A 15,909-nucleotide genomic window follows, 5' to 3' on the forward strand; every position below is an offset into this window, starting at 1 on the left:
TTTTACAAATTAGCACAAAAATTGATAAAAATGCAAAATATGCAGCCGTTGCGTGAAATATGCAGCAGAATGCAAATATATGCAAATATGCAATTTTTTTATAGCTGTATTCATTTTTAATTAGCATGATTCGTTCACATATAAAATATCAAGACTTATATGCAAAAAATAACGGATATGCAAATTTCATAAAATCCGCTCTCTAGTCATAACAATTTGCATATTTCAGGGAAGAATAAATTTTAATTAATGATTTACAATGATTACGATAACCTTAAAACGTTGCAAAATATTGTTACACAATTTTTATTTTTTTTTTCCAAAAATTTGGATGTCTGAACACGGACTAATAAACTACATGTGAAAGACTATCTTATTTTATAAAATTGAAATAATATGTACTAATGTAAATTTTGGAGATAACGTCATCCTATTGTCGTTGGGGACAAATTTTGGTTAGTGTTTCACCATCTACAGGATATTTCTAATATACAACAATCGGTTCCGTAGTTTCGGAAATTGTCTGTCTAATAAAAATTCGGATAGATAGGGAGAGAGATACAGAGACGGAAACAGGAGACCTATTTTTTCCTATTCAAGGGGTCACGACCCATCGAGAAAACGCAAAAGTAGCGAGTCGTCCAATGAACTTGATTACAATATTTCCTTAGTTTACGCTCAGGAAGTAAAAATTAAAAAAAAAACATTTGCAATTCGAAACATTCTCTGTAAACAAGATGGTTTACGTAAAATTCAAGAAACATAAACCTCCAGAAACAAATGGGATAAAGTAATTTGCAGAAAACATTGTTTTTCGTTTAAGGAAAACCTCAATGTGGAGTTGTAAATTTTACACATTTTTTAGAACTTGTAAATATCTTATACATACAATAGAGTGTTCAATGCAGATGCTGGTCCTATCCCCCACTCTTCCCATTTCCTCTTGAATAGGGTAAAACGAAGACCGATCAACGTTTAGTAGCAGCGTAATAATTCTTTAGGTTATTTTTTTCTCTCGCAGGAAACGCCAACATATGTCAATTTTTTTTTACATGCCGTATGTTGCATATAACGCTTTTTTCCTCTAAACCTCTCAATTATAATTAACTTGACACCAGTGCACGAAAAGTAAACGAAATCAAACAAAGATCAAAATTTCCGTATAGTACTTATATAAATTTCAATATTTATTCCCGACTTGACACAGAACATTACAGCAGAAATCCAATTCGTCGCATTATTATATCCGACATTTATTCTTGAGTCAATGAACACGAACCTGCCTCTTCTGTGAGTAACAGCTACTCTTTCAATTTAAAACAATGTAAGTTTATAATGCATCACATTTACGTGAATTACCTTTAACTCGCAACGTGAATGATTAAATTAACGCGTCGCGATGCAATCATATTTCAGTGAAAAAGCCATTTCCACCAACGTTGAATGCATTTTATATGTACTAACCGTGCGCTTCTAGAAATTCAATTATTGAATCACGAGCAAGATGGTAGCAAATTGGAAATCGGCCCATTTGGCGCAAAACTAGGATATATTTTACAACGTTACTGCCGTATGAACTTTATTGTTTGTTACGTACAAGTTCAGAGTTCGTTTTAGCGGAAACTTACGCCATCATTCCTAGGAATATACCATCATTGCAAAACGACGCTACGGTACATAAAATTACGTGGACGTGCATTGCAGTCCACACATTGTTACCAGAATTAAACAGGTATTCAATCGATGCTTCTGTCGATTTGTAGTAGAAGCTTGTTGGAGACACACGGTTTGGTGAAAGATTTATCTGAATAATGTGTGGTCAAAAATATAAATTATGAAGATAGAGTTTTTAACGCAGATGCTGGTTCTGTTGAAACAGAGACAATCTAATTAATATAATATAAAAGTTTAAAGATTTTAATTTTTCCTACATGACTGTTTTTGCCTTTTGGCGTTTACTTAACATAAATTATGTCTTTGATGAGTGATTTAAAACCACCGTGCACAATCGCATGTCATGAACATAAAACAATAGTTGCAATTTTCCGCAGATGACGCACAAGCACATATTAACGACTGATTTCCGGACATAATCAATTGAGTATCTACCCATAGTCTGGTCCCGTGAGGTTATGTGAAGAATTTCCGGTGGTTAGTTAGTTTTTTTTTTATCGATAACGTTGGTCAAAATGTTATGTGGTTGGATAAAGTTCAGGTTGAACAGAGAATGTGGTAAATATCAGCTCATTAGTCCTTTTACTCCACTTAGTTGAAATGTTCGCTTAATTAAAACGTAACCGTAAATTCTTAAAAAACATGTAACGCGAGTACAGTTTATTGGAAAAACTACTCAGCTGATTAAGTAATTAGGAATACCATAATTAGATAAGATACTAAGAATGATCCAAATAAGCTGAAGTTAATTAATGAATTCTTGAAACACTTAAGAATATTCTGTGAACTGCATGCCAAATTCTGGCCAATTTCACTCTTAGTTTCTGCTGGTCATAAATAACAAGAACACTTAATAAATTGAAATTTTAGTTATCCAGTAATGTAAATTAAACCACAAATTTAGAGTCTGTCTGTCTGAAATGTACACTCTCTGATGCAAAAATTGCATTATCTTTTAAATGAACGCGATAGATCAAATTGCAACCGGTGTATTATTAACAAATTTAAAAAAGTAAAGACCTGCTGCGAAAACCCATGGAAAGAAAAACGGAGTTCATTCGCTAATGAGTAAATTACGTGTAATCGAGCTCTAAGGAAGCGCTATCAGAAACTTGATAAACTTAATTAACAAAACATATAATAGGGTCTATCTTGTGGAATTGCTACCACATTTTAACATAAATTAATTTCGTCTCAAGTGCTGACGTACAACCGCTGAATGACAACTCCTTCAGCATATCTAAATAAAACAAACAACGATCGTAATGTTATCTACAATAAATTAATCATACCCACTCAAGTGGAAGACACATTTAAAAATCGGGCAAATTTCCCATTTGGATTTATACAAAATTGGTTATTCAATCCTTTAAAAATGTTAACGAAAATTACTAAATGGTTTGCCGACAGCGCGTGTTATGCGAAAATTAAAACCCGTCAAACATTTGATCGCTTCGAATTTACAGTTTACAGTTATTTTCAATTAAAAATGTTTAGTCTCGATGCACTATTTTCAAGTAATGAAGAGGCTAATCCGTGTGAACGAAACAGACAGTATAGTGTTACGTATTAAATTAGTGAGTAACGCGATTGCTACTATCAGGATGGGAAATGATAATAATTATAAAGCAAATTGTTAGTAGATGTGTGCTCGGAACACGCGTAATTGCAGCGGAATTAGTGTTAACGTCTAACAGTGACTATCTCAGTCTCTATAAATTTTGAACACATTACCATTACGCGTGTCTATCGAGTCATGCATCATTCATTTCATAGCGAACAACCATAAGCACCCCATGTTAATATTGCGGAGACGAATAGGGATGTGGTAGACTCTCAGAATAGGTTTATACGTCCTAAGCTCACAAGCAACGTATATAATATTATAGCTTATGCAGATATTTACGTTGCTAAAAATTAAAAAAAAATTAAGGAAACTTGCAGTTTACTTCATGCTCTAAATAAATTTACTGTTCAAATCCATAAAACGTCGTTATGACTTTTCACCTGTATGCATAATTTCACACGACTAATGCTAATATTAATTTTATATAATCAAGTGTTACTCATTTTATATATGTACCTTAAACCATTAACCATAGTTTTCAAACACATTTATCGTGCTTCGAAAAGTTTTTTAGGATAAATTTTATATCTTGTTCTTAAGCATGTACGAGGTGATTCATCTCAATTAAGTGATCAAAACTTCTACCTAATTATTATCTGTTTTTTGCGGTGGTTTTTGTAATAAAATCGCTGTGTTTTTACTATTTTTTGGAACAAAATTTTAAGCTAAAGGATTTAAAAATTCCATTTTAATAAAAATACGAGAACTGTTTCAACCGTTAATGAAAATATCTTCATTCGTACCTAAATATTTGAAAATTTTGTTGTGTAACTTCACAAGAAACTCCTGTATCTCTCTACAAGAAACATGTGCTGGTATAAACTGTAAAAGAATGTAGCACTTACGAAAAAAATTAAAGAGGAGTTTATTTTACATTAATTTTTAAATGGGTCTTATAAACCTTAAACACTAATAGTGAAATTAGATCTAATATGCAGAACAAAACCGTGATAATCTTTGACAAAATCTGTAATTTTATAAGTCCGTTGTACAACATTTAGTGACTATTTTTACGTCGGACTTCTGCTTTTATTTAATTTTAATCAAAACTGTTCAAAATTATATTTTTTAACCATTATTACTAAAAGATAAGAATTTTATTTCAGTCGTAATTTAAAAGCACAATTTATATTTTACTATTTTTACTTCCCGAAAGTAAACTAAGGTAATATGGTCCATCGGACGACTGGCCAGTTTCATGTTTTCTCGACCCTTCATGTTTCATAACCCCTAGAGTCCGAAAAAATAGGTCTCCCATTTATTTGGGTCTGTCTATCGTCTGTGTCGACTTTAATTACACAGATAACCTCCGAAGTTACTGGACTGATTGTTGTCAAATTTTGTATGTATTGTATATTAGGAATATGATGAAGACGGTAAAAACGCTAACCAAAATTTGCCTAGTCATCTCCACCAACAATTTGATGACATTCCATCAAAATATTTTTTGGTAAACTCCAGTTAAATTTTATAAAATAACATACTTCTGTACTTGTGGTTTATGAATCCGTCTTGATTTTTTACCCAATCCATCCAGATTTTCGCAAAAAAAATACAAATTGCATCATCACATTTTATGCCAGAACATGTGGAAAACTTTGTAGTTGTGCGACTAAAATATCGAATTACTAAGGCGAAAGTCGCTGATTTGATTGGCTCACGGGTCACAGTTTTTGTATTCATGACATTCAGGGCGCCTGTTTTTAATTATAATAAAATAAAAATTATAATCATAATACTTATTAAGAACGTTTTGCTCTATTTTAATTAAAAATGTTAATTTTGAATGATTTTGACAGAGGGGGCTCTGTCTTGTAGAAATAAAATATTTCAAATCAAGCGTTTTCTACGTACTTCATCATCACATTCATTCGATGTAAAAACATAAACAGTGGAAGTTAAGCATGTACAGATAACATTTTTTTTTTCATTGGTTATTTTATATATAGGTCATCATAAAACAAAAAACGCAAAAACAAATTTTATAATATTTCAAGGAAATGAAATTTGTCGGACTGTACTTCAGGGACCGAGAGAAATTCAGTCCGAGAAATCCCTCTTCTTTGAAAAATTATAAGATTTGACAAATAGGATTCATGATGTTGCAGATAAGCGGGTGGGTGGACGGCGCCACTTTGAATTTTTGGAAGTAAATTCTCGACAAAGTAAAAATCAATTTCCATCTAATCAGATAAGCCAATGGAATTCAAAAGCGGAGGTGGGTGGGGTTAGTTTTAGCTTTTTGTCTAGATTACTAGATTCTACTGTTATTCAATATAAAATGCACTTTTCGTCCAACAAAATGAGTGACCTAAAAGAAAATCGGGTGAGTAGGCGGGGCCACTTTGATTTTTTTAAGCATAGATTCGCCACTTGACACAGTAAAATTCAGTCTTCATCTAGTCATAAAAATCAATAAAATTCAAAAGCGACACAAATAACAAGCAAATTCCAAGGAGACGCGATCCGCAAAACTACGGACAATGTAAAATATATTTGAAGCAAATAACTAACGGGACAAAATATCTTCTCAGTAATAATAACATACTTAACTTCAAGTGTTTATGTTTATACTTCCAAAAACCTCAAGCACGGTCAGATACGATGCGTCAGCGCCACACGCAATTGTGTTAAAACAAAAGAGCATGTTATGGAATGTTTCAAGTGAGTTTTTCCATAACAAAACTGGTTATGATGTCATCAACATAGATCACATCAGTTTCAGTGAGCTTATATCCGTGTTAATACCATTCATGAAAAAATTTCAAAGCGGATTCGTACACCACAAGTATACGAGTATATTATTGTATAACATTTAAATAATTTTAAAATAGAATCCTTTGAAATGACGCCATCAAATTGTAGATGGAGACGATTAGTGAAATTTTGGTTAACGTCTTAGCATATACCTACATGATATTTCTAATATACATATAAAATTTGACAGACAGGTAGACAGACGGAAACGAGGACCACTTTTTTCGTATTCTAGAGGTCATAAGAAGTCGAGAAAACATGAAACCGACAAGTCCCCTAGCTTACGATCTGGAGGTAAAAAAATGTGTCTCTAATGGACCACCATAGTAAAGGAATTTTTATGTACAATATTCAAGTAAATTATGTTCGAAATTTGAAACAAAATTGGCCTAATAAGTATTATCTAGACTAAACTTCCAGAATTCTTCGAGAAATTATAAAATTAGATTTTTCGGAATTTCATTGATTTTATAAGTTACAAAAAATAGCTACGTTGTAACATAAAAAAAAATAGTTCGTGAGGGAACCGAACCCACGGCCCTAGGATTATTAGCACGACTCTTAACAAATTAATCGGCCATTGTTTTGCTTTCCTGTTATTCTGTTATAAAATGTTATATAAAAAAAAGTAAACAATCAAAACAATTTCATAAAAAACAAGTATAGTAGTAACGTATGTTACTTTGTAAAAATTAAATATTAGGAGTATTTATCATGCAAAATTTTTAGATAACGTTGTTGGTGGGGATGATCAGACAAATTTAGGTTAGCGTTTTAGCATCTACACGATATTCCTGACAAACATGCAAAATTTGGCAAAAATCGGTAGTGTTTAGGATATAGATAACAGATAGGCCACAGACGCGCGACAAACGAACGACGACAGACAAACGGAAACGGGTGACCTATTTTTTCATACTCCAAGTGTTATAAAACGTCGAGAAAACATTAAAGTGGTCATTCGCCGGATGGACTCTATTACAATACTTCCTTAGTATACCCTCGAGATGTAAAAACGAAATAATGCTCCTTTTAATTACTTGACAACGATATACGTCGACATAAATAAAAATAAATATAAACAAACACAAAAAAATAAATTAAACATAAATTAACAATAGTAGTAAAGTAAATTGTCTTTATCATTTGAAGAATGTTTAACTTTTACATCTTCTTCTATATAATTTGGAACCCCTGTTATTAGCAAGTTACTAGATCTTCTAAAATCCACTAGTTCAGGGAGGAAGCAATTTAAGCCAGATGTCTTTAATCATGTTTTCATTTTTGTTTTCGAGAAGATGCCATTTGAATCTTTATTGCAAAAATTTTAGTTGATTTTAATATTTCTATGTACATTTTTTCCGTAGATTCTCAGTCGTGTATTTTCTTTCCTATAAAAAAGCAAACTGTAAAAAAACTTAACTAACGTTTCAATCTGTATAGAAAATCATGTAATGAACTTAAACATATTTTCAAAACTGTTGAAAAAACAATGCATTAAGGTAGGATTATGCAACTACACATGAAATGGTTTGATTAAATTTAGTATCTTGAGATGACGTAACATAAAACTTTACCAGTAGTTCGATTTTCGTGTGTACGTTGTATAGTGTTTCGCGTGTACCCAAACATTGAAATCTTCAGTCACTTTGACAAGGAATTCAAAAACGCCAAATCAAAAATTGAGGTCCACCATACATGGGAGATGCAAATTAAATTGCAATCAGTAGATAAAATTTTGACGATTAGTAGTTGTTATGAAAAAATATGAAATTCAGAACGAAGACGATAGCCGAAATCGATACTCAAAAATTAAAAAAGTACTTTTTTAACAAATTCCACTAGTCTAAACAGTTATTTTGAATAAAATACTTTTATCTTAATTTTTAATTTGATTTCAGCCAGTGTTTTATCAAACATTATTATCAGCCAATAACAAACAAATAAAATTGTAGGGTTATAAGCTTGGATGAAGTTAAATGACTTGCGGTTAAGTCATAAAATGAACATAACCAAAACAACATGCTCGTTTTAATCTTCAGAGAACGACCTTATTAATATCAGCGGAACATTTGTGGTGAAGGTTTTCAAACAAAAACTATTCAGTTTAAACAACCCGTTAAATAGAAAACTGTAAGCATCACAACAAGACTCCCTAAGGCTCTACCTTTGAAAACCACGTACCACTGAGAGAAATCATTTTGTACCACTTAGTAGCTCTTCCAGTTTTGCAATCGACTGTGTAACGTTAATTCGGTCTAATCGAAAATGTTCGCTGCATGCTAAGATCTCCTCAGACGACCATATGGTCAACGTTCATAAAGGTCTAACGTAATTTAGTTCCAAACTCGCGACTTAATTCAAAATTGTAATAGATAGGTACTCTGTTTAAATTACATTTCAAATTTTAAAATTAGTTCCAAAATTTTCCCCTAAATTGCAGTCATAAAGCGAAAATTTATTGAATAACAGTTAAAGAAATAAAATAAAATCTTTTATTCAAAATACAGAAGTGTATGTTAACTAAGTTAAACAATTTTTAACAAATACGCTTGATTAAACACATTATTTTAAATAAAATATCAGCATCAGAGTTTTTAATTAATTAAAAGAGTGTTTTATTAAACAATGTAAGAAAAAAATAAAATTGTATTGTTATAGTCATCGTTATAAGCTCGAATGGAATTAAATGACTAGTTGCGGTTAAGTCATAAAATTAACATAACGTATAAGCAAAACAACATATTCCTATTATTAATCTTAGGAGAATGACCTTCTTAATATCAACGCAACATTTGTATTTTTGAAAAACTATTCATTAAAATATTCTATCAAATAAAAATACGGTAAGATTTGCAACAAAACACAAAAAGATTACTTCCTAAATCACTACCTTGGAAAACCACGTACTCTCGAGAGAAATCATTTCGTACCATTTAGTAGTTCCTCAAGTTTTGTAATCGACTGTAAAGTTAATTCGGTCTAATCGAAAATGTTCGCTGCATACTAACAATAACATCTCCTAAAACGACCATATGGTCAACGTTCATACAGGTGTACTGTAATTAAGTTCCAAAATTTGACCACACACCGGTCAGTTTAATCAAAATTTGTAGTAATTGACGGATTTATTGCACTTTACAAATAACTCATTGTAGGCATTTTTTCAACTTGTAGTTGTATTGACATTATCTATAATTAAGGATAAAAGTTCCCAAACTGGAAGAATTAAATTTACTGAAAAATGTTGGTCAGTGTTCCAGGATTTAAAACTAAATGAATGAACAAACTCTCCACAATAAATACAGTATGTGTGTAAAACACAAAACTTGTATTGAAATAACAGTCAGTTAATTAAAAAAAAAATTAGAGTTCCGACTTCATTTCTATCAATTTGCAAAACAGTGCTATTATAATTGATTTTTTTTTCCTTCGGACTCGTTCTCATTCTTCATTTTCCGCTTCAGAGCCAAAATTACATACTTATAAAACTTTAAAGGCAGCTCTAAATATTCCGTTTAATTTCCGTAATAACTCAAAACTTATCGAATAAAAATTTAAAAAATAGACCGCCAAAAACCCAAGCATTGTTGACATTATTAGTTTACAAACCTTGCAAAAAACGCCGCCGCCGCCGAAGCCTGAGCGGAGGTCCCCGGCATGCCGTTCACAGCAAAAGTGTACTTAGTTTCCGAATAAACACCGTACACAGCACTGTCATGTTGCATCGCACCCCCCACGTAACACGCGGTTGCACTCTGGTACCCCACAACCCCTTTCACTTTTTCCATTCTCTGCGCGGCGGGTCTTTGATTCTTGGCCTTTGATGTCGGCCTGAGACTCCGATTGTTGATCAGTCTGTCGTGGCTATCCATTTGCGGTTTAGTGGTTTGCTTCCTACGCCTTGCGTCTACTGCCGCCTGTGTTGGGGCAGGCACTGGAGCCGCCGCTGATCGGGATTTCGCGCGCCCATTCACCGTCTCCCACTCTGACGGCCGCTGCTGGCTTCGGACGCTTTGGTTGTGATGAGACATGAGGTGGCTGTAGTGCCCATTCATGTTGCTCTCCGGGGGCGGCACGTATTCCGTGCTCTTGATTACCTCCATGTCGACCTGGAAGAAGTAGTTGGGTTAGTCACGGATGTTACACGAAATCGGAACAGGTTGTCATATTTGATTTGATTAGCTAGTCCCAAAAGGGAGAATTTTTGTTTGTTTTGTTGGGTGATTTATTTGACTGACGATACCATGATACTGCATTTTTCCGGAATTACGACTGAAACGACAGAAGGTTAATTCCTGTTTTACGATATCAATGATTGGTCTTGCAGAAAATTGGGGTCGTATCAGTTATTTTGAAGGATTCGAATACAAAAGAATACACTGAACACATGTGGTAGTTTTGGAACCTTTGTTCCAGGTTGTGTTCGTTGGATACCCCTATGAATAATCATGGTAATAATAGAAAAAAATCGTGTGTATAAAGAAATCGACAGAGTCTAAAGTTTCAAGATCAGGGGTGCACAATTGTATTATGTACCCACTAATAACATTTACTATTTTTAACAGTTTGGAATGCCTCGTTTAATTTTCATTAAATGTGACGTGATTAATGTGTCAAAATCAAAACTGAGATATTATCCTCCAATAAATCCTTATTCAAAAAGCAGTCCTAAGACGTAGTGCCTCAGTAGAAAAGTTTTATTCATATTTTTTTCGTAGAATTCTTCAATAAAATTGTCTTCAGAAGCGTAATCCAGTGCATATGCGGCTTTTTCTCATTTAAATTCATTTGACGAGAAATGAAAAAAAAAGATGAATTAATTAAATACACGTATAGACACATACTATTTTATACTTTAATTACAATTTACTTACTACTCAAACTTTTTGTAAGAATCATAATATCAAATTTACATTTGACTATGACGGCAGATCAGGTCCGGTCAGGTTGGGTCAGGTCGGGTCAGGTGTGGTCAGATCTAGTTAGGTCAGGTTAGGTCAGCTCAGGTCACATCAGGTCAGGTCAGGCACGTCACATCAGGTCAGGTCAGGTCATGCACATGATAAGATCGGCACTATCATTGCGGTCAAAAACAAAATAGAATGGATAAGTACGACTAAAGAAATGGAATACTCTGAAAAACGTCATGGAACAATAATAAAAGAAAAAGAAGCAGAGGAGAGAAAGGAAGAAAAAATGTGAAAATGATAGCATTAGGTGCGGGTGGTTCCGAACAGTTATTACTATACTCTCCAAGGAGGGGTTTTAGCCGGTAGGAGTCCGGCACTCCCTAGTACCAACACTATTTGGATTTTTCCTCGTCCGAGAAAAGGTAAAGTTAGGTCACACCAGGTTCAAGCTAGGTCGGCAAGTTAATCCAATGCATGTAAGAATTTTTCTGATATGTAGATTAATTTGATAAGAAATTAAAAAAAAAGATTAATTATATAATTAAATACACGATAGACGCATATTATTTTATAAATTTAACTATCATGTACTTACTACTAAAAACTTTTTCTAAGAATGATTAAACAAATTTTTATTAGTTGGCTATCGCGGCACGTTAGATCAGTTCAGATCAGGTCAGATCAGGTCAGGTCAGGTTAAGTCAGAAGTGAAGTGGAATTGGGCATAAGAGTGAATGCTGATAATATGATTGAGATGATAGAGAATGAAGAGGGATGAATGGCAACAGAAACGATGTTAGTTATAATAATGAAAGCGAAATGTGAGTATGAAAGACAGAGAGAAAGGAGAGAGGAAGTGAGAGGTGAGTGAATAAAAAGAAAAGAAAAGAAAAGAAAAAAAAGGCAATAATAAAGACAAGCACGAGAGAAACAAGTTCAAAAAAGTGAAAAGTGTGACAAGAAAGCAGATGAAAATAAATGGGAACAGTAAGGAAGATAAGAACTAATAATAATAAAAAAAAACAGGGAAGAGAAAGACAGGCAATAATTAAGGAGGATAGAAAGAGAGGCTAAATAGGTAAAGTTAGCAAAACAACTAATAATAATAAAAAAAACCAGGGAAGAGAAAGACAGGTAATAATTAAGGAGGATAGAAAGAGAGGCTAAATAGGTAAAGTTAGCAAAACAAAATTGGGAAGAAGTAATGGTCAAGGACAAGGAAGAAGCAAGTGTCAACCAACCACCCCCTTGAAGTAATGCTAACGCGGTTCCGAGGGGGTAGGAGAACAGCTGGTCGAGAAAGGAGTTTTAGTCGATAAAAGTCCGACACTACCAGGGACGGTCGAACCTAAGGCCCTGGTACCCATGAGGGTTTCCCCTTTCACAGAAAAAAAAAGGTTCGGTTAGGTCAGGTCAGGTTAGGCCAGGTCAGGTCAGGTCAGGTCCCCTGAAGTAATGCACAAGCGGTTCCGGTGAGAACAATGAAGAGGGAGAAGGGTTTTTAGTTCATAGGTTCGCCTCCGACCATCTTGGGATGGGAATCCAACACTATCTGGGACAACTTCCCAGGTGCCAGTGAAGGTTTTCTCTCCGCCAGAAAAAAGAGGTTAGGTCATATCAGGTCGGGTCGGGTCAAATCAAGTCAAGTCAGGTCAGGTCAGGACAGGTAAATTACAAGAGAAGATCTGTACTATCATTGCGGTCGAAAACAAAAGAGAATGTATAAGTACGACTAAGAAATGAAATACCCTTAAAAACTTCAGTGACAGGATAATAAACGAGAAAGAGGCAGAGGAGAGAAAGCAAGAAAGCATATGAAGATGACGGCATTAGGTGCCTGGACGTAATATCTGCCGGTGGCTCCTAGATGACCTCACTATTCAAGGAAGCGTTTTAGTCGGTAGGAGTTCTGTACTCCCTAGTGCGATAGCAGTACTACGTGTACGTGCATTTTTCGTCTACAGAAAAAAGTAAGGTAAGGTCACGTCAACTCATGTCTGGTCAGGTCATATCTGGTCAGGTCATGTCTGGTCAGGTCATCTCTGGTCAGGTCATGTCTGGTCAGGTCATCTCTGGTCAGGTCATGTCTGGTCAGGTCATGTCTGGTCAGGTCATGTCTGGTCAGGTCAGGTCAGGTCAGCTGAGCAGAAGTTGAGGAAGGCAATGCAGAAAATAAAATACAAAATAGAGCCGGACCAGATCGCTCAACTCCCAAGATAGCTAAACTAGCACTTAACACGAGATTCGAAAAGACGTTGAAAATAATGAAAGACACTCTAAGGATGGGAAAGACCCCGGTTGAATGGAAAACCACCAGATTGGTCTTGATCTTGAATCCAGGATCTAGAAAATTTTGACCCAGCTGCTTTGAACAGTTGATTTTGAAACTCTTGAAAGAGGAGCCGCAGGATGAGACCAGAGAACTGGCTGACAACCAGTACGGCTTTAGAGAGGGGTGTACCGGGGAGACAGATCATAGACGAAGCTAACTCGGAACATAAGGGGTGAAGTACTCTTTGTTGATGACTTAAAAGGGTTTCTTATAAAGAAAGAAAAGGAGACTACTATACAAGCCGCAAGGAAATAGACAATAGCCGAGTGGCAAAAGAAGTGGCAGAAGTGAAGGTCAGATTTTAGAGAAAGTGAGAAATCATGACTGATAAGGCTCAATGGGCAAAAAAGGTGATAGCAAACGTGAAGATGTGGATTAGACAGAAACATGGATTCGTGAATTTCTCTATAATTCAGGCATAGATGATTTAAGACCTACCTCAAGAAAATTGGAAAGCCAAACACAGAAACCTGCTGGTATTGCAACAAAAAAGATGGCCTAAATATGTGTAAAATGGATGAAGAAGAGGCAAGAAGCAAACTTAAAGCTAAAAACTGAAATTAGTCCAGATAATGGCAGGGTTATTCAATAAAAGTATAGACCAAAAGGAAAATGACCAATAACTGGTAAAGAGATAACCAAGGCAGTCGCTGTCACTAAAGTAATACCGATTGGTGGTTCTGATGACAGCAATTGGGCAAAAAAATAGGAGTATGAATTTTAGTAGGTAGTCCCGTCTTAAATTCCTCAGAACGAATGAGTTCCTGGGGGTACGCAAATGTATTTTCCCCACTTCCCGAAAATAAAGTCAAATCAGGTCAGGTCAAGATAGGTCAAATTTTTATTGGGATGATTAGACAAATTTTGGTTAAACGCTTATCAAGCTGACGCTAGTCTCCACACACACTCTAGATTCCAGAGCAATTGGTTCAGTGGTTTCTGGGGAGCCAATTTTAAGTTGGACATGCGATATCATAAGTCCCCATTGTAATGGAAGATGCGATGACAGAAGTTGCGATCGCGAATATAGGAATCGAGAGTCGCAATTCCAACTTGAAATTGGCTCCCAATAAGTTAGTTATAAAATTTTGTTGTATATTGTTGATTTTAAAAATTTATAAGTGTTGTGCTGTTTTGCGATGATATGGATGGCAGCACCGAGGAAAGCTAAAATACCCAATGGAGTTAGCTTCTTTGAGATAAGATGTGAGAAGATCAGGGCAAATCTTCTGTAAAAGTGACGCCCAAGTCAATCTACGACGATACACACTGCAAAACGTGGCCCCCAAGATTATATTGCATTTTGGGATTTTTGCTGCCTAGATGAGGTGCACAGCATTTTTTTGATATTGAAGGGCATAAGCCATTTTTGCGGCCTTGCATATAGTGTTATTAAATCCGCCTTTAAAACATTATTAGGAGTTATACAGTTTCAAGTCGTCAGCGAACAGAGCGAAAGGACTGGAAAGTTCTACGGTAAAATCGGCAATCATTCTCTAAATTTGCAACTTTTGCTCGTAATTATAAATTACTCTATCTCAAACATAAGGACGGAAAAAGTAGGTATTAAAAAACATTCTTATAAGCAAGATACTACAGAAAAAATTCAGAGGCAGAAAAGAAAAGAAATAATCGCAAAAATTAATAAATAAAAGGAGAAGTTTCTAAAAAATGTTAAATCATAAAAGAACAAAATACAGATCAGGATAATCTTTTAATGCTACAAAATGAACTGCTTCTAAGCAATATACTGTCGTCTGATACTTTTGGACGCGGTGCTGATTTCCATTAAAAACATACTAAAATAATCAAAAATAAGTAAATGCAACGCGACAAGTTCTTCTAATAACGTTTTGGATTAGCTCTAAAGAAAAACAAGTAAAACAATAAGATATTTTTCAAAAATAGTTATATGTTATTAACGGCTTAATCCTTCGATTGTGCGTTATAAGAGGAGGTTGTCGTGACAAATAATGGAAAACCACAAATTCGCAACGGCCGTTTTTACTCGCCTCAGGCGCTTCATAAAAAGCTGAGGCGACGATAATCAACATCTCACTTGCAAAAATGCCATCTGTTTGTTTTTCAAAGCAAAAATAACACCAGCCTTGAAAGCCAACCATTGTTAATTGTTACAATAATATAGTGGTCACGGTGAAACCTCCACAAAACTTCGCTTGCTTCTCTAATGAGCGAAAGGATTTGAATAGAAATGCAGCTTCGAGCTTGGAACGAAACGAATATAAACGCTTTTTCTAGAACCACAAAGCAAAATTTTAGTTCAACTAGTTTCTGATGTCGGTAATAAGTAACTTACAAATAACTGCAATGCCTGTGCATGAGCTTTAACTCGAAAAACTAATACACAGAAAAAATACAAAATTAACTCAAAATCCGTTTCAATCAGTGATTAATGCAAACGATCATTATTTGGAGATAACTGTTAATTAAAGTTTAATCAGATTTGCTGCACGTTAGTTAAAATGATCAATTAAAGTTAATAGTGCGTTTTACTGGAAAACAATCCTCCTACGTTCTTTTTGTAACGGAGATCTCTGGTTGTCGATGCATCGATTCTTCGTTTCATTTCTCCGTATCAATAGCTA

General features: G+C 34.6%; 1 protein-coding gene across 4 annotated transcripts in view; it reads right to left on the reverse strand.

The window, feature by feature from the left end:
• The window catches only part of LOC135128998 (kinesin-like protein CG14535), a 445,574-nt gene that overhangs the window by 318,419 nt on the left and 111,246 nt on the right, over window positions 1–15,909 (reverse strand). For all 4 annotated transcript variants that reach the window (XM_064056089.1, XM_064056098.1, XM_064056082.1 and 1 more), the window contains exon 4: window positions 9,671–10,170. In XM_064056089.1, coding sequence (XP_063912159.1) covers window positions 9,671–10,170 — 500 coding nt within the window. The remainder of the gene's footprint in view (window positions 1–9,670; window positions 10,171–15,909) is intronic.

This window comes from Zophobas morio, unplaced genomic scaffold (genome assembly GCF_036711695.1).
Source record: "Zophobas morio isolate AGI-343-1 ecotype UQ-CSIRO unplaced genomic scaffold, CSIRO_AGI_Zmor_V1 ptg000002l, whole genome shotgun sequence".
In the NCBI taxonomy this organism is placed as follows: domain Eukaryota; kingdom Metazoa; phylum Arthropoda; class Insecta; order Coleoptera; family Tenebrionidae; genus Zophobas; species Zophobas morio.